This window comes from Anguilla rostrata, chromosome 5 (genome assembly GCF_018555375.3).
Source record: "Anguilla rostrata isolate EN2019 chromosome 5, ASM1855537v3, whole genome shotgun sequence".
NCBI classification, from domain to species: domain Eukaryota; kingdom Metazoa; phylum Chordata; class Actinopteri; order Anguilliformes; family Anguillidae; genus Anguilla; species Anguilla rostrata.
Genome location: NC_057937.1, coordinates 55,077,895 through 55,101,988, shown reverse-complemented (window position 1 = coordinate 55,101,988; position 24,094 = coordinate 55,077,895). Strand labels below are relative to the sequence as shown.

At 45.4% G+C, this 24,094-nt stretch overlaps 1 protein-coding gene across 2 annotated transcripts; it reads left to right on the top strand.

Annotated features, from left to right (window-relative positions):
- Positions 1-3,795: 3,795 nt before the first annotated feature.
- On the top strand, positions 3,796-23,553 carry LOC135255711 (cytoplasmic dynein 1 light intermediate chain 2-like). 2 transcript variants are annotated; one of them, XM_064337239.1, is made up of 14 exons: positions 3,796-3,946; positions 4,764-4,837; positions 5,733-5,849; positions 6,400-6,630; positions 13,601-13,767; positions 14,837-14,930; positions 15,259-15,394; positions 15,688-15,799; positions 15,922-15,981; positions 17,363-17,404; positions 18,446-18,563; positions 19,191-19,346; positions 19,965-23,142; positions 23,230-23,553. In XM_064337239.1, exons 1-13 carry the CDS (start codon positions 3,810-3,812, stop codon positions 20,072-20,074), a joined length of 1,554 nt encoding a protein of 517 aa, XP_064193309.1. In that variant the 5' UTR covers positions 3,796-3,809; the 3' UTR covers positions 20,075-23,142; positions 23,230-23,553. The 2 variants fall into 2 exon arrangements, with proteins under 2 accessions (XP_064193309.1, XP_064193311.1); XM_064337241.1 differs by lacking the exon at positions 23,230-23,553 and having other exon boundaries at positions 19,970-23,069.
- The last annotated feature ends 541 nt before the right edge of the window (positions 23,554-24,094 follow it).

The following is a 24,094-nucleotide window of genomic DNA, read 5'->3' as shown; positions in this document are numbered from 1 at the left end:
CTAATCCTTTAACCAGGGTATGTAACCCTGTGTCTGCCCTGAGATGGACTGGTGAACTCCAGGGTGTATTCCTGCCTCTTGCCCAGTGCATGCTGGGATAGGCTCCTGTACCTCCCGTGACCCTGACCAGGAATAAGCGGGTATAGAGGATGGTTGGATGGATGGGCCTGAATTGGGTGCAGATTTTAAGGTGAAAAAAAAAACCCAGCAGAGCTTAAGGAGCAGCATCGCAGACCATGTCTTTACCTCTCCGTAGTCTTTCTGAATGGATGCCTTTCCTTGTCCCTTCTTGCTCTGTTCGCTGGTCTTTCTCTAATCTTTGAGCTCAATGTTCTCATCCTGAAGATTCTCTATTTACTGAAGCACAAATGAGCACATTTTAGACAAAGAATTTTCTGGTCTTTGGTTGGTAAGAACTGCTACTGTTTCCAATACACCTCCCACACCACATTTGATTTGACATGTTAGGCCATTATCAGCTGATCTTATCCAGAGCGATTTGCTCAGCTTAAATTCTTTAGGTACAATCCATTTCTACAGGTAGATTGTATGTGAAGAATTTCACTGAAGCAATTCAGGTTAAGCACCTTGCCCAAGGGTACAATGGCAGTGGCCCCCCAGAGAATCAAAACTACAACCTTGAATTGTAAGCCCAGGTGCCTAACTGTGCTTCATGTTTAACCCCGGAGAAGCACTGAGAAAGCCCCTCATTTATAATACTGCTGAATTCCAAATAAAAGAACAAGATGAAGAACACCAGGTAAGACAATAATCAAAGAACAAATAGTTAAAACATTTGTTAAAAAATAAAATTAAAAAAACCATTAAAGCAAAACTTAATTAAAAGAATTGCAATCAAAATCAACAAGATTCAATATTAGTTTTTGGAAGTGTCTTAAAAGCAGTAAGGAGTCCAATTTAACATTTTGTTTTTGCAAATTGTTCCAAATGTGAGGGGTCCTAGGACAGACTTTGTCTTGGGGATCTGGGGACCTTTAGTGCATTAAGTCACCCCTCTTTCTGTTGCCAGGTTAGCTTCAACAGTAGAGACGGTCTCCTCCCTAACTAATGTCATGTTTTCCTGGAATGCAGCGCATTCCCTCACTAACTGCCTTCCCAAACGACGCAGTGCACTCGTTTGGTAGCTCCCTGAAAAACAGACTGCTTGCTGGCTTCAGCCTCCCACTATGCAAATTGCTGCATTTTTTCCAGCCTCGTTCGGGCAGCTAAAATAAACCTTGGTGGCCTCCTACAGTTCCGCACCAAATAATGCATCTCTTTTCCAGGAAAAGGATCTGAGTGGGTCAGCAACTTACAACTCGATGAAGTGGCCCGTGGCACTTGGCACGGTTTTCCTAGAGTCTGGATGGAGTCTCATTTAATTAAGTTCATTTCTGCCTCGTAATGATATTTGGTATCCACTGAGTAGATTCTGTGACTAATCCGAAAACATTACGATCCTAAACTTTATTTGCAATGGCATTTATGCAAAGGCTCTCGCTCCTTAGAAGCACAACCGTCTGGACAGTGCTGTGTTTCATTGTTAATTGGGCTGTAGCCCAATGTGCAGCACATTGGCCTACAGCCACTGTATGAAATGTGCTATATAAATAAAGATTGATTGATTGATGTTGTAACCTAACATAATAACAAGAATGGGCCAGTCACCCCAACATGCTCACACTTTTCGTGTGTTCCTAGTGCTTGGTTTCCTACAAGCTAGATAGTATCTGGATCAATACTATCTGTATCAAGCCTGGTCTTGAAAACCCCCAGAGTTTATATCCCTCGTACATGACCTGGCAGGCAACTCCACTCAGTGACTACTCTCTATGTGAAAAAAATACTTCATAACATCTGTGTGCAATTTACATTTAGGTAATTTCCATTTATCATCTCATCCTACTGACAGAACTCAGCCTGAAGAATCTCTAATGTAGTTTAATATGTTAATCCCTTTTATGAATTTAAAAGCCTAAATCAAATCACACCTAAGTTTCATTTTACTAAGCTTGAAAAGATTAAGCATCTTAAGTCTTTCCTCATAACTTTTATCATTCATACCAGGAACCAATTTAGTTCCCCTTCTTTTAACCTTTTCTAGATCCTCTATATCTTTTTTTTAGTACTATTCCCAGAACTGACAAAGGTATTGTATAAGATAAGTATAACTTCCTTGGATTTATACTCAATACATTTCCCAAAATACATTTGCTATATATCCCAGCATCCTGTTGGCCTTTTTTTTTTATTGCTACAGAACAGTGCCTAGAACCTGAAAGACTTTGATCAACTATTATTTCAAAGTCTTTTTCAAACTGAGCTCATTCCAATTTTGTTCCTCTCGTAAAGCAGTCCTGCCTTAAGTTTTTATTTCCCACATGTGAAACTTTACATTTAGCTATTCTGGATTTCATTTGCCAGGTTTCCACCCACCTTGGGATTTTGTTAAAATCTACTTGGATTACTTTAAAAGATTCTAAACTGCTAGCTAAACCTCCCAGTTTTGTATCATCTGCAAATTTAATGAATGGACTTTCAATGTCCCCCGTCAAGGTCATTTATATAAATGTCCTCATTTATATAAATGAGGAAGAGCAGTAGTCCCAGCAGCAATCCATGTGGAACTCCCTTCCCACAGTACCCTGTTCAGATAAGATCCCTTCGACAACTACTCTTTATGCTCTACCCAGTAGCCAGTGCTGAACCCACTCTGAAATACCACCTATAATTCCTACTGTCTTCATTTTGACAGTGAGTCTCTCATGTGGTACCTTATCAAATGCTTTTTGGAAATCTAAATATATAATATCATAAGCCCTGCTACAATCAAAACACTTGGTAGCTTCCCCAAAGTATGCCAAATGATTTGTCAGGCACGACTTTCCCTCGCAAAATACATGCTGGCTATCCCTTAGGGTGTTGTTATTTTCAAGAAACAATTCTAACTTGTCTCTAATGATTGATTCCAGTATTTTACATGTGATGCATGTTAAAATGACAGGCCTGTAGTTCCCTGGATCAGTACGAAAACCTTTCTTATACATTGGTATTATATTACCTTGCTTCTGCTAATCCAGCAGTTGTTTCCATCTTTTTTGCCAGGGCCGACAAAACGAGACCTAGTACCGAATTTTTACCACCAGATGGAGCCAATACGTATAACAACATCGCCATCTACTAAAACTGAATATTTTCATTTATCATCGCATGTATTGAATTGAAACAGCATTCGCCAGCAGGACCTATGGGCGTAAAGCAGGAACTATAATCGCCCTTTATTCTTAAATGTCAAAAAAGGCAAATTACTGCAATACTTTTTAAAACGTTTACAATTATATTAGAAAATGGCACTTACAACACAACCTTTTAATTCGTACATTATAACAATTTAAAGCAATATATTGTCCCACACCATTACGCGGAACGTAGAGGCATTTTAACCAAGAAACAACATAGCACTGATTGAGGAGACACACCCAAATCGGCGCGCCCCAATTAACTGTACGAACCGATTCCCCTTATCAGCGCCAGGCGTCCTCACTGTTCCCTGACAGTGAAGGCTCCATGTGGCTACATCCACGGTGGCTACTCCGGATGATGACATCATTTTCAGAGAGGTGACGCCTTCTGAGATGTCTATTTCGTTGCCTTATCAAAATATTAAATCTATCGGAGTAATCTGCCCGTATTCACTAACATAACGTAATAAAATGTAACCCATGTGATAAATAATATTTAATGATATGGAAAATGTAGGGAGTGGCCGAGTTTGATGGTCTTGCAGTGCATTCTAACCGGGGTCCTTAATGCGCCCAGGTGATGCCTCTCTTTGTGGCTACAGTAACAAGATGGCTCCCGTGCTGGAGAAGAAGCTCCTGGGCGCAGCCGGGGCTGGCGACACCCTAGAAAATAGTAATGAGGATGAAGAAGGACAGAACTTGTGGCAAGTACCAGTAATCCCCACTAATACTGTATTTTTGTTAAGTACAGCGTGGCAATCCTGCTTTGTCATTCCGGGAGTCTTGGGGCATCCTCAAACCGGCCGGGGATGTCTTCCAAACTGTATCGCCAGTGGACGTTAACTAGCTAGCTGTCAGTAGACAAAGGTTTCTTTCTAACCGAGCCTCTAAAGAGGAATACAGCAACGACGCACAGGGTCTCGGGCTGCAAATCCATGGCGAATACTGTGAGATATTAGCTGGGTATATAGCTTACTTTGCAATGTCCGTAGCTAGTGTATAACCTAGCATGCTAGCAGTTAGAAATCCAGGTTTTCTTCCCATCGGTCGAACTGGCTAGCTGGGCTGGTCCCTGCCAACAAAGCACGGGCCTGAAGATTAGTCAAATAATAAAATGTGTAACGTTTCTTTATATTCCAACACTTGTTCATTTTTCACATTGAGGATATCTTGGTACAGGCACACGAGGATGCCGGTCGCTAGCAAGCTAATGTTATTGTTTTGGCGTACGCTGCCAAGCATATTCTTTGCTGTCTTTTTAGCTAACGTTAGCGTTAGGTGGCTAATGTAAGTTAGCTAGCTCGCTGTCAAAAAGCAATGTCTAGCGAGCACTTGAAAGGAAGTGTTATTGTGTTATAGTACTTGAACAATACTGTCTTAATGTTGTAAAATGTGAAAAATAGTTTTAGAATATATATTTATTTTTGCTTGCTTTGCTGGTGGATTAATTCTGCGGAGTCATGTGAACGGAGAATCAATGTCAGGCTATCTATTATTAATGCAGTCTCGCTGTTACTTTAGGTCCTCTATTCTAAGCGAAGTTTCCACCCGGTCCAGTTCCAAATTACCATCTGGGAAAAATATTTTGGTTTTCGGTAAGTGTGAAGTCCAACCACCGGAATCTTAAACGTCTTGTCCTCTCACTGTAATGCTTTGTATCGAATGGCATGTCCGTAAGCCATTGCGATTACATAAAAACTGGCGTTATATCATCAGTCCTAAAATACTCATTCATTACAGCACGGTATCAGTTACTTAGTCCATTGGCCTGACTGATGATTCCTGTCTGCACTATGTGTGTTTATATGTAGGCCTACACACACGTATATCAATTATATTTCAAATTATATATATATATATATATAGCAGATAGCAGGAAATGTCACATTTGCAAATCAAAATAAATATATATCTTTTTACCTTTTAGCTACCCCTTGTGTCTTATGACTGGGGAGAAATATACACTGCCAATACTTCACACACTGTTAGAAAATATTTTTAAAAACCTCTTGTCAGACCAGTGGACTAATGTGTTTATTGGCTTCTGGAAGCAGATATGTTTTTAAATGGTAAAAAGTAGAAAATAGGGTACTGTAATAGTGCTGAACATTATTCTGTTCCTGGCTTTGTTATTCCTGTTAACATTACTTGCTATATGTAGCCCGATGATAGCCGTTTGACTTTTATTTCAGAAATGTTTATTCTCCCCTGTGCACTTTGTATTGCTTGTACATAAACGCAGCGAGTACCAGCTACTGTTCACTGGCGAAGTAATGAACAGTTTTATTCCGATTCCCTTTTTGCCTTGCCCACATTAACTCATGAGTCCAAACCCAGGTTGGGCCCCTGAGTATTTTGTTTTAAATGAACAACGCATGGCACATAGTGGATGTGTGATTTGGGAGTCCCATGCTTGTGACCAGTGGCTTGAGGCCTTTCCTCGTTGTCAGTGTGGAGGCTCCTTCAGCGCAGTATTCGTGCTTCCCACAGGCGAGGATGGCTCAGGAAAGACGACGATCATGGCGAAGCTCCAAGGAGCGGAACACAATAAGAAAGGGCGGGGCTTGGAGTACCAGTACCTGAACGTTCACGACGAAGACCGAGATGGTACGTTAAGGCGTCTTTTTTCCAGTTTGTTTGAGTTGGGGGGAAAAAATTAGCTGTGGTGCAAAAGCTAAGTGGAACAAGTAAGTTGGTTTTCTGGTTTGATTTTCTAAATGGCTTGTCGGCCCATAACTTTATTAAGGTGTCCCACAGAAGAGAAATTCTCAAGCTGTCAATGGTGAGTCAGTCCGTGGTGTGGGAGGGTTAAGGGAACCCGAATCCTTTTACCTTCCAGCCGATGGAAAATTCCACTCCCTTTCACAGATGTGATGCTGTTGATTTTTGAAGCTGTGTGTGAATTTTACCTGCCGAATCATCCGCAGGTTCGACTGCGAAGGTCTCTTCTAGAGACTAGCTGAAATTTCACATCTCGCTGAGCTGGCTCGGCTCCAAGGACCTGTTTACATACATGGGTGTTCACCGGCAAAGACCTGTCAAGGATGAGTTCCAGCAAGGCGTCAGCCCAGCAGTCCATAGCAGCTGACTGGCTAGTGTTTTGTATGCGTTTTAAATTTGCTTGCCCCAAATAACGACCTGTTTCCCCCCCCCGTAGACCTGACGCGCTGCAGCGTGTGGATCCTGGACGGGGACCTGTACCACAAGGGCCTGCTGAAGTTCGCCGTGCCGGCCGAGTCGCTGCAGGACACGCTGGCGGTGTTCGTGGCGGACATGTCGCGGCCCTGGACCATCATGGAGTCGCTGCGGAAGTGGGCGGGCGTGCTGCGCGACCACGTGGACCGGCTGAAGGTCCCGCCGGAGGAGATGAGGGCCATGGAGCAGAAGAGTGAGTTTTCGGGGCGCTCGACGACCCCCCCCCCCCGCGGCTGTCCGCGCTCCAGCCCGCTCTGGGGCCCGGTGTCGTCCTCCGGGGCCTGACTTACTCACACGGCTTAGTGGGAGTAGAATAGCTGGCTGGTGTGTGCTGCTATTTGATTTTGGTGCCTTAGAGAGGTGGCTGGCTGAAGACTGGGCAGTCTATCACTTTCATGGCAGGACAGTGAAGCGGAAGTCAAGCGGTTTCCTCATTAGAAGTGTGAAGAGATTTCTCAGGCCTGCAAGCCAAATTACGGTCTGGCAATGCCTGGTGCGGTTTAATGACTCAGGCTGTCTTTATGCATAACGGTATAGCGCTAAATGGACCGCGTCATGTTGAGCATCACTGAGCATCATTGGTCTGTTGTTGCATCTTGTGATACTTCACCAGGAAGGACCAGGCGAGTGCCTGCCAAGAAATTTGGCTCTTGAGCTGGGATGTTCAGAGTTCACTGATTGTGTGTGAGTTCCAGGGGCAAGCAGTCTGGTATAGATGCATAGGGTCCTGCTTTCTGTAACGTGCACCTACAGGTGGAACCAGGCCCTTTTGTTCTTCATGGTGACTTGTCGGCCATCACCGTGGAAACCTTTGAGGGGCGTGGCCGGCTAGACAGCAGATCTGGAGTCTGTGCAGTCTGATGTCATTAGGTGCAGTGGAGGGGAATAGAAAATGGGAAGTCACACAGCACAAGCCTTCCGCCGTCCATGTTGTGCCGTGTAAGAGAGAGAGCGAGATTATTTAAACTGTTCTTAGCTGGGAGGACAGTACAGAGTACAAGCGGAATTCTCTGGAATGTTCTGCTCTAAATGTCTTATTGTTTCTTTCCTAGATTTTGAAAATAACAGGCCTGACTTATGAACTGGCTGTTTGTGCTTTGGCTTTGCATGCTCAGTCTCCCCCCCGAGGTGCGCAGAGAAAAAGGCCAACCAAAAATACCTTCTGAAGAGTCCCAGGAGTTGGGAGTGTTGTGATAAAGCAAGTCAAGGTTGTGTGTTTGTGTCTGACCCCAGGACATGTGTCAGTTTGAAAGTGAGAGGAATGAACTTGGAAAATCATTCAAAGCTTGGTTTAAATTTAACTTTCAAAGTTAGTTCCGTACGAGGATTTGGACGCGGTTGATTTCGCGGTGGCTTACTGTTTAAAAGCGTTTTAATTATTGAAGCGGAAGTGCAGTGCAAGTTCACTGCGCACAAGGGGTTAATGCCCACAGTGCTGGTGAGAAACTTGACCCCTGTGCAAGAAAGAGGAAGGGGAAGTTCTCTGTCGACTGCTCGGTGTTTCTGTTTTTTCACTGCGTTGCTGTGGTTTCACATTCAAAAATACCAGCAGTGGTTTTTTTTTTTTTTTTGCCTTTTAAGCTTTTGAAATCGAGGCCAGGCGACACCCTTCACGCTGGGCCAGATGTTCGCCAGCTCACCGAAATACGCTAAACTGGACCGAGCCTGCGTAATCGGTGTGCAGCAGTATTCCTCCACGAAGTTTCAATCCATAGTCGAGTGGACCACAGCACACACTCTGTCTCACTCCGCTAAAAAAACACGCCCTCTTTATAAAAGAGTCCCGATTTCTCAGCGTAGTGACCAAAGGTTCCCTGGCGGTTATCTGTAGGAGCATAGGTATATACAGCAAGCCTCGCGGAACGTTTGGCAAACTGTCAAAGATAGTGCAAGCCCCACCTACTACTGTGAAATTACTTGCGGTTTAACTTCTGCTTGCACCCAGAGACAGCTTTTTACATAGATAGAGGTCCATTTTCCTCGCATTGTAATCAAGGACAGTATTGAAATATCATTCAAATGGGCAGTGGATGAAGGCATTCCGGTTTCTCCCAGAAGCAGGTTAGCGTTAAGTTAGCGTTGTGTGAAAGCAGCCGATGAGTGGCTTCCAGTCGGTACAGAACCGCGTCCGGGAAGACCCGCAGTGGCCGAAGCTGCTGTGGGTGAGCGCGCTATTCCTGTCCCTGGCTTTGAGCCCTTTGAGCTACAAGGGGCTGACAGGAAGTTACATCACACTCCATTAAGTCTTACAGGACGTTGCATGGCCGATGCTCTGGGCACTGGGAGTGCTGTGTCAGTGCCGTCCTCGCTGAAACCAGACCGGCCAATTGGAGTGATCTCCTGCTACGTCAGCACGGCTCCATGCGTCTGGCTGAGCAAATATAGATGAGGCTTTATTTATAAGTGTGATTCAGGGCTCTAAGGTACAGTATTCACTCTGTACTGGGGGGGGGGGGGGTTGCAGAAATGTCCTTGTGTCACATTTATACCCCATTTGTACAGGAAGACTTTTGAGGTGAAGTGCTGCCTCCCTGTTTTTTGGGGACTAGCCGCCATCCTTGGTTCAGCTGGGACTCAATCCCATGATGCCCTGTTCCAGAGGCCAGTGCCTGTGACATTCTGGATATATGCGGTTGTTGTAGTGCAGTTCTATTATCTGTATATTACATAAAGGGTGTAATTATTAATGTATTAATAAGGAGTAATTGATCTTCTAATGCGATGGTTGAATGGACAGTTCTTGATAGATGAGTATTGGCTTCATTGTAGTCATGGCTGGCTTAAATGTATGCTGTGTTCACTACACAGTGATGTATGCGTAAAGATGACAACTTTATATACTATTATCTTGTGACATGGCTGTCGACAGGCCATATGAGTGACAGGGATCTCACAGGGAGTTCTTACCAAAATCGACTTTAAAGTACAGAGAGCAGTGTGACCATACAAACCTTGCCTTATAACCATGGCTATCGTGTAAATGAACTGAACATTACTGTAGTAATAATCTACATGGAAGTGAATGCACTGTGATGTGTTTAGGCACCACCTATGTTTGCACAGCAGTGGCAGTAGGTGGATGGAAACTAACTGTGGCAGTGCAGGTCCTGTTGAGCCGTTCCGGATGACAGACGGTAGACAGTTCCGTGGAAAATGGATACCGTCTTGTGACCAGACTGTTGCCCATTCAAATCCCGTTGTGGTCAAATGAAGTCCTTTGTTTATTGTGCTACAGAAAGCGGAGTTCAGTGTAAGCTACCTGGATCGTCCCATTGCATCCATACAAATTTAGGACATCACTGAAACTATTCTTTTTAGGATAAAATCCTATTTTGTTAAATGCACGTGTTGTTCCTTATTTTTAATGCGATAGTATGCAGATTGTATGTATGATTGAAAATAAAAAAATAAATGTATATAATTTTTGATTTAGTTTATATGCATATGGATTTTTTCTTTTAACACTGATGGGTTATTGATTAACCTCCTGACTTCATTGTGGGCAATAACACAGGAGTAATTATGGTGACAGATTCACATTTGGATTTCCTCGTTTGCATCAGCAGCTCCTGTAACAAAGCGAAAGCTTTATGAAATATCAGGCCAGGACGTCCCATGTGTGTGCAACAAGCTCACAGTGAAGCCAGAAACAAAGCCATGTGACTCCGCCACCGGCCGTGCAGATAAAGGACAGCGCTGTTTTCGGCAGGGAGGTGGCATCTTCCTGCAGGGCCTGGTGGTCACGCTCATCTGTCTAGTATAAGGCCTTATTGAGTGTTTAATGACTGTAGGAGCATCACACTTAACACTCAAGAGCTTTGTGCCTCCAAACGAAATAAAAAAGCAACTCGAGCGTTATTTTCATTTGTCATTCTCATGCGTGGATTCTGAATGGCCCGGTTCCTCCCAAAATGGGCTTACTTGGGTTTTAACTGTGGTGCCTGTCAAAGGGTAAAGGCTGTTGCCATGGAAAGGAACTTTGAGTGAAGTTACAGGAGGTAGAAATGAAAGGGGGGTCCTCAGAGTTGAGCTGGGCCTCAGGCGGGTCTGATCTTGGGAGGGGAAGCTGTACGGGTCACATGACCTGGGCTGTGCGATCTGATTGCACAGAAATGTATCTGGCATTTTAAAGCGGCGCCGTTTCACATAGTTACAAACATGAAAGTCGGATTCATCGACACAAAACATGACTGTGTTACTTCCACGTGCCTATCTCCATGATTCAACCCCTCCCTTCACCGTCAAATTGAAATCACATCGTTGGACCTTGCATTCATGATTTAAATGGATTCTGAGATAAGAGTGCTTGAATCATATGCGTCTGTACCGCAGGACTCCATATTGCCTCTGTGATGTCATAAGCTGAAACTCATTATGTAACACACTCGAGGTGTCATTGGTGATATTATTCTCTTCTTTGTCTTACCGCACTTCCTTTGAAATATCTGCCAGACTCCCCCACAATCTTAGAGCACACTTTAAGGAGTCTGAATAGCTCTGATTTGAGTCGTTCTGTGAGGCTATTATACCAGCCAGTGTCTACATAATGCAGTATGCACTCAATTGCAGAGCTGTAAAACACTGTCAGAATTTGCCTGCTTGCTCCAAAGGATCTTAATATTCAAAGAGAGACTTGATCCATGGAGTATTTATTTGGGGAAACCTATTGGTACATTAAGAGCCATTTGAAGGTGCTTCTGTCATCTGAACTGTTGAGTGGCCTGGAATATTAATTTTTTTAAATAAATAGCCATTTGATTTTGCATTGTGGAGATCTACCACCCTGTAGGTTTTCACATCAACACCAATGTGGCACACTCTATTCTTCTATTTAGCAGCTCACCAAGATCTCTAGTTGCTGAATGAGGTGTGCTTTGTTAGGGTTGGAGTGAAAACCTACAGGACAGTAGATCTCCTGGAACAGGGTTGGGCAGCCCTGGCCTAGTTTATCTCTTATAACAGCTCCACAGACCCCCCTGTGGTGTAGGCTGGTATCGCCTGGTGTAGTACCACAGATCTGTGATTCTGCACGTGCTCAGATGGTGTTTATATCAGAGGGGCTGGTGTTTCAGGGGAAGCGTGCCTCGCTGAGAGACAGGATGGTGCACTGGTGACCCTCCTGGACATCCTTACAGCATTCCTCAGGTTCCACAGGAAGTGCAGCCCTCCCGTTCCCATGGATACTGGGCTGTGGTGACATATTTTGTGGCTGCTGCCTGGGAAGAGGTGAGCTGCCGCGGCGCAGTCTGAACACCCAATCCCGTCGTGCTGCGCTGTCACCAAAGCCTTTATTTGGCGTAGGCCCACTTTGCCCCTGAGTGCTGACTCTGGATCAGTTTCAGCTGGTTTTATGCAATCTTGGGCCCAGGACTAAGGTTGGGTGAGCTGGTCTTGGATCAGTGATTTTGTTTTTTGCCTGGAGGTCAGAATGTGCCTTCCTGGTTTATTGGGGCTTTGTGTGGACTAGCACAGCAATATAAAGCTGGTATCATGCTCCAGTTATAGCCTGGCCAATGGTTGCGTTGGAATGCTGGGTTGAAGCATGCTATTGGCTGGCTTTTTCCGACTCCCTGGGGCTTGGTACCTGCTGCCCAATGTTGCTGCAGCTCCCGTAGGCTACAGCTTGGAGACTGTCGACTGGCTTATTTTTGATTGGACAGCGGAGGAGCAGGTTCACCTAGCGACAGAGGTTCTACTGCTTGTTCCCAAATCACCCATGGGTCGACCAGAGCTCTGTGAGCGTGCAGTGAATCAGGGCAAGCCAAGGCAACCCATCCAGCCCCTGCCGTTTGTGTGCTGCACACACACACACTTGCACATTTCCTCCTCCTGGCTCGTACACACACGCCCTTCTGGCTGTGAATATCTGACGGGCGATTGGCCGAGCTCGCCGTGCTCCCGCCCGTCCACCCGCTTTTGTGACTCTCGCCACGGCGACTGCGGCGCCTTGAACAAACCTGTTTTTTTTGCGGCGGCGAATGTTCGCGGCCGGAGGAAAGCGGGCGGTGACTCACGCGCGTGTCATTTCAAACGCGGAGAAAAGACCTCAAGGCCGCTGGCTTATTGTGCCGTGTGAGAAGCGGTGCTTTCCCCGTGAGAGTCTACAAGAGCCGATTTGCCACCCTTATGCCGGTTAGCAAGCGATATCAGCGCTTATCTGTCACTGTGATGTGTGGGAATGGTTGTTTTTGCCAGGGGTCTGGTCACCTGCACTTTAATTATATGGATGCAACCGCCAAACAATCTTCTGAAAGTAAGGTTACAGAATATGTTTGCAAAGCTGTGGTACCAGGAGAAAGTGCTTTTTTGCCGTTTGTGCATTCTTCCATATCTATAAATCTGAAAGTGAATTCCCAGACTCTGATCTGCTATGCACACACTTGTGCAATAAAATGGTTATGTTCATAACATATTTTATGGTGTAGAGTAAAGCAACGTCAGCATATTGCTGCTATGACAGTGTCTCATTGGCTGGAAATTTGCTTTCCGTGAAGGAATTTGTCAGATTCACTTAGAGTGTTTTTATAGGCTCCTGCTGACATAATGATTAAGTGTTTTGCCTGTGCATGCCTGTGATCATACCCTGACATTTACCTTTCCCCAAAACAGCGCAGGCTTTGATCTGAAGCCACAAATTACCTGCTTCTCTTTCAGTAGTCGGCAATTTATTATGTGAAGGACTTGTTTCGTACACAGTAATTCTGTCTGTCACTGTCAAAAGGCTGCCTGCTAGCTTTAGGGCGAGGTGCTGGCGTGTCGTTCATTTACCACCTGTATGCTAATCTGAGCTACAGCAGGTTCTGTGTAATCAGGAGGTTTGATCCCACTGCTTACTGCTACCTGTCTTAGGAATGACATCATCAACGAGCTCTGTCAATCCCTTATAACTACACTGTGTAAGAACACTCCTAGGTATTCTGCAGCTGGTTCTGATCCTGATTGGATCCAACATATTCCTGTTAAGTGCATACTCTGGTTAAGTGCATACTCTGGTTAAGTGCATACTCTGGTTAAGTGAATACTCTGGTTATGTGAATACTCTGGTTAAATGTTTAATGCCAGAACACCTTTATTCCTTTACTTAACACAGCACTGCAGGCTCACTGATTGGCTGTGATGGTACTGATGTGTGCCCCCCCCCTTTCTCTCTGGTTCCCCTGTAGTGGTGAAGGACTTCCAGGAGTACACGGAGCCGGAGGAGGCGACGCAGGGCTCTCCCCAGAGACGGGGGCCTCCCGGTGGGGCGGAGGACGAGGAGGTGGTGCTGCCGCTGGGGGAGAACGTACTCACACACAACCTGGGCATTCCAGTGCTAATAGTTTGCACAAAGGTGAGCGGCACGCGTGCACGCACACACACACACACACACACACACACAGACACACATGTACAGTATATACACAGATACACACAGGTACTCTCTTTCAGACAGTCACACACACACACACACAAATATATACACACACACACGGCCTTTGCTTTCAGCCAATCCTTCCCTTATAAAGATGACCGAGGCATTGCAGTGTATTTTTTCATGTTTTCTAATTGACTTTTTCAGTGGCTTTTTACTGCACATAGAGTAGAATGGAGAGCCATGTGTCCCAGTGTGAAGCTGAATCCATTGGGCTCCCTGCAAAAACCACAAAATAAGTCTGTCTTAAGTATTTTGTAAATATTTAGAATTATTTTATTTCTGTTTTTTTTTTTTTTTTTTTTGCCAAATAAGACTAAAAGGATTGTCATTGAGGAGAGACAGTTTGACACCTTTCAATATTTGCTAATGTGGCTAGACTGTTTCACATGTCAAGCAAAAAGTAACCGAAAACAAGCTGATATTTTTAAAAAACTAGATTCACTACAGGAAGTCTCCACAGGACTGAAACACTCAAGACAGACTTTCTGTGCAGAGCTGTGGGTGTAGCAGGTGGATGATTCACCTGTGCGGCTGGGTTAGAAAGGGGTGGGGATGTTGATTAAAAATGGGCGTGTGCTGTCACACTCACACTGGTGAGGATTTTCACAGGCGAGGGCGTGGGAAGGGCGAGCGCAGGTGACAGAACAGGACAGAACTGACTCCTGTGCTCTCCCTGCGACGGTGGGCCTGTGCGTGTTCCACAGGAGCCTCCCGCCGCACAGGCCTCTGCTGCACGCGCTCACCGTTCCCACCGTGTGGACAGTGTGTTTCTGTGGGAGAGAGTGGGACTGCATCTTCCAGAGAGAGAGAGAGAGAGTGTCAGAGGGTCAGGGGGTGAGAGGGAGAGGGACAGGGAGAGAACCTGGGGCAGGGGTGGTGAGAGAGGAAGACTACGTGTGAGACCCTGTAAAAGCGTGTGTGTGTGTGTGTGTGTGTGTGTGTTTTCCTGTGCTGCTGTAATGAGCTGCTCCTCTCCCCCTGTCAGTGTGACGCAGTCAGTGTGCTGGAGAAGGAGCACGACTACCGGGAGGAGCACTTCGACTTCATCCAGTCACACATCCGCCGATTCTGCTTACAGTGTATCCTTCACTTCAGCGCTCTGACCCCCCCACCCCCCCCACATTTCTCCTTACAGAACAGCACTCAATGACCCGCTACTGCCCCCCTCCCTCCTTACTGAACGGCTCTCTCTGATTGGCCTCTGCCCCCTCCTCAAGAACAGCTCTCTCTGACCAGGCCCCCCCCCCCAACAGAACAGCTTTGTCTGACCAGCTACTACCCCCCTCTTTATAGAACAGCTCCCTCTTACTGATCTCTAACCCTTCTCTTTACTGGGCAGCTCTCTCTGACTGCCCACTGCCCTACCAACCCCACCCTGTCCCATTGCTGCCCTTGACCCCCTCTCAGATGGAGCTGCCTTGATCTACACCTCGGTGAAAGAGGAGAAGAACCTGGACCTCCTGTACAAATACATGGTGCACAAACTGTACGACTTCCAGCTCACCACCCCGGCCTTAGTGGTGGAGAAGGATGCGGTCTTCATGTAAGCGATCCTGCAGCCGGTCCCTGAGGTTACTGTGAATGTGGGCCATCATTCAACGTCAATCAAGTTCTTTATTAATATAACTTAAATGAACAGATGTGGTCACCTGTAAAATTTAATAAAAGATGGCTACAAAGCTGCCCATAGAATAGCTAGCCTGTAGGACTTTTACTTCACTTTTTACATTACTTTTTTTATTTACATTTTGTTTTGTTTTTTATTTCTGTTTGTGAATTTATATTTATGACTTACAGTATTACTGCTTTTTAAAAAAAAAAATTTATTTGCCATAGTCCATCCGGTTGGGACAACGATAAAAAGATCGGGATCCTGCACGAAAACTTCTCGACGGTTAAGCCAGAGGATCCCTTCGAAGACTTCATCACGAAGCCTCCCGTTCGGAAGGTGAGGGAGAAGGATATGGACAATCCTGTCCGTACTGCACCTGGTAATGCACAGCTACAGACACCACCTCATACTGCTCCTCATACCACTCTATCTAACCCCCCCCTCTCTCTGCCTGGCAGCTGGTCCATGATAAAGAGGTGAACGCGGAGGACGAGCAGGTGTTCCTCATGAAACAGCAGGTGAGCGCAGAGTCACCTGACTCCCAGCGCCCGGCCCCCTCGCGCGCGGACACGCCCTCAGACAGCATGCCGTTCCCCTCGCCGCCTTTCTGGCACTCAAGGAATTTTTCGCTAAGCTAGATTAAAAAAGGGGACTTTTGAGGGACTAGCTGAGGAATGTGTTCTTAGTGCAGTGGTACACCCCAATGCATGACAGGACCACTGCTCGTTTTGGCAGAGATTCTCATGCCAATAGCGTCCCGGTCAGTAGCGCCCCCTCTGGTCGATTGCGTGCTTGCGATCTGCCTGGGCCTGCTGTGCAGTTTGTGCTCTGCACCGCTGCTGGATCGCGGAGTGAACGGAAGTGGAAATCCTGCTGTGTGCCTTTCAGAAGGTGTACACGCTAGTGTATACTCTCCTCAGTCCACAGAGGGTCTTACAGCAGTGGAACAGGCTTATAGATACGACTGGCATTCATAACTGGAGGATTAAAAACTACCGGAGTATAAAAAGTTACTAGAAAACCCTCCACAGGCATCACAAGAAACGTTTCTTGGTTCCCTGCCCTACATGTAGAAGCTTTAATAGCAAAGGGCAGCAGCTACATTTTTATAAGTTCCTCCAGGACCTCAGAAGCCCGTTTCCATCAGACGTGCTCGCATGGGGCAGCCAGTGAAGTCGTTTCGGTGCTCCCCCTAATTGGCCAGAGAGCCTCGCTTCAGACGTTTTGTGGGCCTCTTGCCTCAGGGGGGGTGGTTCGCTGAGTCGATTTTGGCTTTCAGCGTTTGAGGGTTTGGCTGCTCCCAGCAGACCCATCCCTGAGGCGAGGCCGCTGTCTCAAACGCTCCCGCTGTGAGGGCCTGGGACTGCTAGCGTGTGTGTGTGCGCCTGCAGTCAAACAGTAACTACGCTGCTGTGCTGCTAATGGTGGCCACCGCAGACACGTCCAGGTGATGCAACGTGTGTGATTGGACTACATGTCCCACCGTCCTCTGGTCTAAATGACGTGCTGGTCATTACTCACTAAGAAGCGGGTGTGGCTGTTCTCTCTTATCTCTGATGCTAGTGTACTCTGTATGAGCTGGTTTGATTGATGTTGGATACTTTGGTTTGTGTTGAGAACTTTGCATTATTTGTCACCCGATTTTGAGAGTTGTAAAGGATTCTGGTCATGTTTACTCTTGATGCAGTGCATTTTAAGTTTGAAATTTTTCATACCTAGAATGGAAATAACATTCAGAAACCAAGATGTAACAAGATAACAGAAAACATACCCTCCTCCTGCCCCTATCTTTTATGGATTCAGCCTGCAAAAAAATGACTTTTGTAAGGCAGACTTTTTGCATGTAAAAGCAACACTGCCTGAGATTGCTCATTATCTCTCTTCTCTTCCCTTCTCTAGTCGTTGTTGTCGAAGCAGCCTGCCACCCCCACAAGAGCAGCGGTAAGTTTAATCCCTGTGATGCTGGAGCCACAGGGTAGGCTCACCTTGAGGGGCTTCAGCCTTTACATTGAATAGCCTAACGAATAAAGACATGTTCATGTTCTTACTGTCTTTCTTTATTCTCGTACCATTTCTTCACCATACTTTCATATAGAGCACAAGCTCTTATCCTGAGCGACGTATACAGAGCGCTTGAATGCATTCAGCTAAGGGCAGCGGTTCTGCAGGAAGTGATAGTTTACACTGCGGAGTGTAACGAGCAGAGCTTGGATGCCTGACGCCATGGCTAAAGCAGCGGTCTTAAAACCCTACCGCAGGGCTGGTCTCCCTTCTTTTTTCAGTGTAGCTCGTTAGCTTTTAATATGGAGCTCTGCTATTTCCTCGGTTGACATCACGCTGCCACATTTGAATACCAGTAAAAAATTCCTGTTGAATTGGGCTCCGGTTTTGGCTATTTATAGAGTAATGAGACCAAGGCCTCTCTGTGCCGCTGGCATAGGAGATCAGTATATATGCTCATGTGGACCCCGGCGAATTACATTGGAGTCATAATGGCTTCTTATGCGAACGTCTGTAATTTTACATTGTAATTATGAGAAGAGCTGCAGGCAGCCGGTTGCCCCTGGAAACGGCACCGATAATGCTGAGTGTGTGTAAATGTCTGAGATTATTAATCGTTTTTAGCGGGCCTCTGGACTGTGCGTGCGTGAAGATAATGCCTCCAGCGCGCACTGCCTGTCTGCGGCTGTGTGTGTGTGTGTGTGTGTGTGTGTGTGTGAGAGAGAGTGTGCATGCGCATGTGTGCGTGAGTGGACGGGTGGGTGGGTGCGCGTCTCTGTGTGCGTGTATGCTTGTGCATGTGTGTGTGTCTGTGTGTATATGTGTGTGTGTGCGCGTGCGTGCGTGCGAGTGTACATGTGTGTATGTGTGTGCGTGTGTACGTGTATATGTGTGCATGTGTGTGCGTGTGTGTGCGTATGTGTGTGTGCGTGTGTGTACATGTTGGGTGTGTTCTAACTCTCGCCCGTGCCCGTTCCTCAGGAGTCTCCCGCTCGGACTGCGTCGGGATCCCCCCGGCCCGCGGGGCGCAGCGGCCCCGCCAACGTCGCCAGCGTCTCGCCCATGACTGCGGTCAAGAAACCGGACCCGAACATGAAGGGTCAGTCGGCTCACACAGCCACATTACACACACTGGAAAAACCAAAGGGCCAGCTCTGTGCCGTCGGAGCTCACAAACTAGCATCAGCTGCTGCTCACGTGGGCACCTTGGCCAGTCGCACAGGGAGGGTTTGTGAGAAGCTGCTGTTCTTCGAGCGGGAGCGTTCTGGGTGTCGAGTGTGCTTGCCTGTGCAAACATCGCCACCCTGTGGAACCCGTTGAAACAGTTCCCAGAACAATAGATTCCACAGTACCGCCTCCACTGGGCCTGTTTGCAGAAAAAATATTGACACGTTCTCCGTCATTAAGCCCAGCGTGCGAGCTGGCTGCGGACCAGCGTGAGTAGCTGTGCATTGTGGGGAATGCCCCCCCCCCCCCCCCCCAAAAAAAAGAAAATGAAAAACCTTTTTTATCAGCTTCCCTGTTAATCAGGCAAAAACTCTTCTTCAGGCCCTACAGATCGGATTGTTGGAAACTGTGCCCCCCCACACACACACACACAAGCCTCTCCATTGCCAAAAGCCCCTCCAGCCATGTTGCAGTCAGATGGTGTGTGTGTGTATGTGCTGGGGGTGTGTTCTACTTCCTGAAGCGAGCCTGTGTGTGTGTGTGTTTGTGTGTCTCTCAGGGGCCGCGGCAAACGAGGGTGTCCTGGCCAACTTCTTCAACAGCCTGCTGAGTAAAAAGACGGGGGCCCCCGGGAGCCCTGGCACGGGAGGGGGAGGAGGAGGAGGAGGAGGAGGTGGAGGAGGAGGGGTGCAGCAGGGCTCGGCCAAGAAAGCAGGTACGGTCTCCCCCCGGGCCTCGTGCGCGCGGCGCTAGCGATGCTAGCAGTGTTAGCGGTCTGCCGCTCCGGCCTCTGCACCACGCCCTCGTCTGGTTTTAGTGCCACGCTCACCCCAAAGCGAGAGACACCGCCCTCCCCTCTTATCCAGGAGGGGATGGGGTCCAGACCCGCCGCACCCCGGGACCTTCTGAAAAGCTGTGCGCGCGGACCGGTCGTTCAAACGTTTCACTTCCCCAACAGTGACATCATCAGCTGCTGATCCGTGCTCCTCATTTGAATCAGAAGCATTTGGCGCATGTTTATTGTGTTTCTTTTGAGCGTAACAAAAGTGCTTGCTAATTCATTGTCATGGCTCATGTGTTCATACTGCTTTACTTTACAGGAGGAAAGAACGTGGGCTTGCATGCACACATTTTTTAAATATTTAACCTTTTTAATATTTCATTGTTGTGCATGCCAGCCTTCACCATGCTGCATCACATGTTGCCTGAGCATGTAACAGCACGTGCACAGTTCACGCTAACAGCCAATCATCATGAGTCATGGTGGTTATCAGGTGACCCAAACAGACGCTACAGGAAATTACTCTCTGTCTTTTCATTCTTTTTTTTTAAGGGCAGAAGCCGGTTTTGACTGATGTCCAGGCCGAGCTGGACAGAATGACACGCAAACCAGACTCCGTGGTAACGGACAACAACACATCACTGACGGAGAACGAGGCGTGAACTCATCCACAGCATCGTCCATTGAAACCACAATTAAGAAACCGCACATGGACAAAAATGCAAACAAAAAGCAAAAAAAAAAAAAGAAAACGCATACATTTCTGTATATGACCAAATTCCCAATGTGTATATCAGTCGGCAACAGAAAGCGTGAAAGTGTCGAATATGGCGAGCTGCTAACGGGTATTTTTGTGGTGGAAAGGTGACAGGATGTTGGAAGAGGAAAGTGAAGGCGTGACTCGATTTTTTGAAAGGCATATCGGATTATGTAATGCGCGTGCACTTCCCGCGAAGTGGCCAAATTCCCTCGTCTCCAAACTAGGTCGGCTTTGAATACATTTTACCCGCTGACTTCATCTTCGAAAGCGCCTTGGCTTCTTGTTTAGCGGTATCGTGGAAGGAAAGCAAACCCCGAGGCGTGCATAATTGATAAAGCAAAAATTCTAAATGTATTCACTCAAAATGAAAAGTACATTGACTTTTTGCAAAAGTATGTAGTATGTAAAAAAAAAAAAAGTTCGATATATGATGCCGTTGTATTTATATATAAATCAAACCTTTTGTTTTCTTTTTTTTTCTCACTAAAATGTTGTAAAGGAAAATCCGCCTAGCTACTTGACTAATATAAAACTCAATTTATGCCATGACACTAACGTGACAAAAATGCACACGATTTACCGTCAGAATATAAGCATATGCATCGTTCAGAATCTAACGATAAACTGAAGACCGGAGTAGCGAAGGCAGCGTAGATGTAAGTATTCTGTAAATACAAGCAATTAATTGGAAAGAAGAAAAAAAAAACATTAGCTTTGGTTGTTTCTGTGTAGAACGCAGTTAATTAATCGTAATTATGAAATATCTCAAATCATTGTCAGGTGGCAAAGTTTAGGTTTGAAGGCTATTATTTCGGATGCGGATGGGGCGGGGTCTAACCTGCTATAACTAAGTGCCTGGCGCAGTGTACTGTTAGTGTCATAGTGGAGGTGCTTGCTTCCGAAACAATGGCACTAGTACAAATGTTTTTTTTGTTTTTTTCCAGCTCTGTTAAACGAATAATTTATATATATTTTTGGTTTTGTACTACAGCTATGTGGTCTTTGTTAAATATTGTTTTTAAGGACATTTTTTCTTTAACTTTGTGGCCTAGATGAAATTGTTCGACTGAGCAGTGGAGAGCATGCCTTCTTTTTCTAAACTAGCGAGGAGTCGCCCGAAAAGTTGTCAAATCTCATGTTTTTAGAAGCTTTGAGAGTGATGAGTGATGGCCCATGTCCCGAGGAAGAGCGCAAAAAGCGTGTTCGTCTCAGCATTGCGTGGCCAAATTCAGATCAAGGTAATTATGGTTTTAATGGAGTATCAGTGTATTCCTAAACCTAATCACGATATATATAAAAAAGGTTCTGTAAATTCAATTTTTGATTTGTTCTTCTGCCAGTATCAAATTTTTAAATATGAAACTATGGCACTTGATATTAAACATTCCCTCTTTCCATGCGATTCAGTCATTGGAAAAAAGATTAAATGTTCACAGATTAACTTTGGCACAGTGGGCACACGCCTCTGTCCCCTCAGTTTAAAGTTTTAAAATTTGTCATTTTCTCACTCCTTGTCATCTTTGGACTGTACTCCAGACTGATCACTTCATAAATCCGACCAGTCCAAATCTACAGTTTAACAGTAACGGTCCTGTGTGTCTTAATTTTCATAATGACTACGATATCACATTTTCACTGTGTAAGTTATTGAAATGTGTTAGGGAGTATACAGAAATTCAAAAAGCTGCAGTGATTGGATTTGGGATCCATGCACATTATGTTTCCAACATGGTTTGAAATTGCAGGACTTCTAAAATGAATTACCCAAGTAGACATTTCTAATTTAGACATATTGACTTAAGATGTGCTTGCAATGAACCCTCTTACTTCGTCAGTGATTTCCTTCAGGTGAGACTGAACAGTGGTGTTTATAAGATGTAAGTAGTTGAAACGGCAACAAACAAGTTAAAAGAAAATGCAGAGGTTTGGAACCTGGAACCAAAGACGTATAATCGCTGTACTCTCTCTGCGTAGAATAGGCCTAGTCTCTCGTCTGTTCAGCTGGTGAAAATCTCACCTGTTCATACCTTAAGCACCCATCATTCCGAAATAGGTTTAGTGGTTACTGCAGTGGCACGTAGGCATAGTCTGGAAACCTGAGTTGTTTGAATTCTGTATCGTTTTGCTCTTAAGGGAAAACCACATGACCACAATAGGTGCAAAGTCTACTTTGTTGCATGAACTGATTTGTTTGTAAGGGGAAGTAAAAATGAAAAGGAAAAAACCTGTCTGGACCTATAATTCAGCAGATGCGAAGCAGTTTTATATACCACTAAAGCCAGGCACAAATTAGCATCTAAAGGCTGTTGCTTAATTTCAAAGCACAATATTGGAAAGCTAGGAGTATTTACTCATAGTGTTTTAAATTATGCTCTTGTCATGGAACCCAAGATCCACAAAAAAGCAGTGTATGTTGCTGTCTAAATAACCAGAGTCTCTGAAGTTTACCTTTGCCTCTTGTCTCAGAAATGATTGACCTCTCAAGGAAGCTTTAGTCCATTTTTCTTTTCTTTTTTTTATTACTGCTTGAAGGTCATGCCGTCCTTTTTTTATAAGTTTGCCATGTTTTACACAAGTGGATGCTCCAGGCAGTGCACCACCGCCGGGTCTGAATTTGACGCACCTCCCGGGTTACTTTTGTCAGCAAGCATTACTACCGGGGCCGGGTGTGTGAGAAGTTCAACTCGCCTACTTCACCGAGTTATCAGTTTCCTGAATAGTGCTAACTGCAAAACAAAACAAGAAGAAATGGTGTGCGGGTCCACCGGGTCTGCCAGAGTTTCATATTTTTCCCCAAGAAAGCGAGGCATTGGATAAAGAATTAAATCTGGCTACCATATAAGGCATCTGTATGTTTGGCAACAACTTCAAATAAAACTACACCCATGCTGCTTGAATTGAAATGTGCACTTCATCTTTTCTTTTTTTTCATTGATTGGGTTTGGTTGTTTTAAGTGTACTGAACAACAGGCTTTGTAAAGACTTTAATTTCAGTTGACTACACTTTGCTGCAAAATCATAAGTGGGTTTGGTTGTTTTAAGTGTACTGAACAACAGGCTTTGTAAAGACTTTAATTTCAGTTGACTACACTTTGCTGCAAAATCATAAGTGCATATATGCATACTGCTTTGTAACAAAAAAAAAAAGAAAGAAACTTGGAGAAAAAAATAAAGCTTTAGCTTACAGTCCTTTTGTACAAGATTTGAATATCTTTTTTGACTGCATTTAGGCTATGTACTGAGTATATCCGAATGGGTCCGATTGTGAGCCTTTAACCTGATGCGTTTTGCTGTCATGCGGAATCTTGCTTTTACAGCCGGCGAAGATAAGGACACGCGCCTTCTCAGTCCTGGCTTCAATAAAAATGAATCAAGACTACAGATTTCCGTTGTCTGTCCTCATTATTTTGACAATTTGTATTTGGTTTTCCGACTTGTGGTGAGCTATTTGGTTAGCTAGTGCATTTTCTCCTAACAGTAGGATAGGTGATGAGCACGTTCTCCCCTGTTCATGGTACCCATTTAAGCATACCATACTCGTGAAGAATACACTTTTTAAAATACAAACATATCCGTAGCCAACGTGTTATTGGGCAGGGATAATTCTGCGTTTTCAAGAGGCTGATTTTACAAAGAAGCTGACTTGCACCTTTAGGAAAGTGAAAGGGTTCCAATCGTGTGACACTTTTAATGTCACCATGGGAATGGGCGTGTAGGCTACGAAGCAAACAATGCAATAATATGATGTGTTTCTCTTTTGTTTGAAGCCAAGGTGCGAATGTAAAAGATATAGGCTAGCCTACGTCGTTTAATACCCGTCAACTTATCCGGGTAATACAGACCGACACTCGTTAAGGCATCATACAGTTGGTTGTCCGTGTAGTTTATTATTATGTTGCGGACGTTACTTATTTGAGGACAT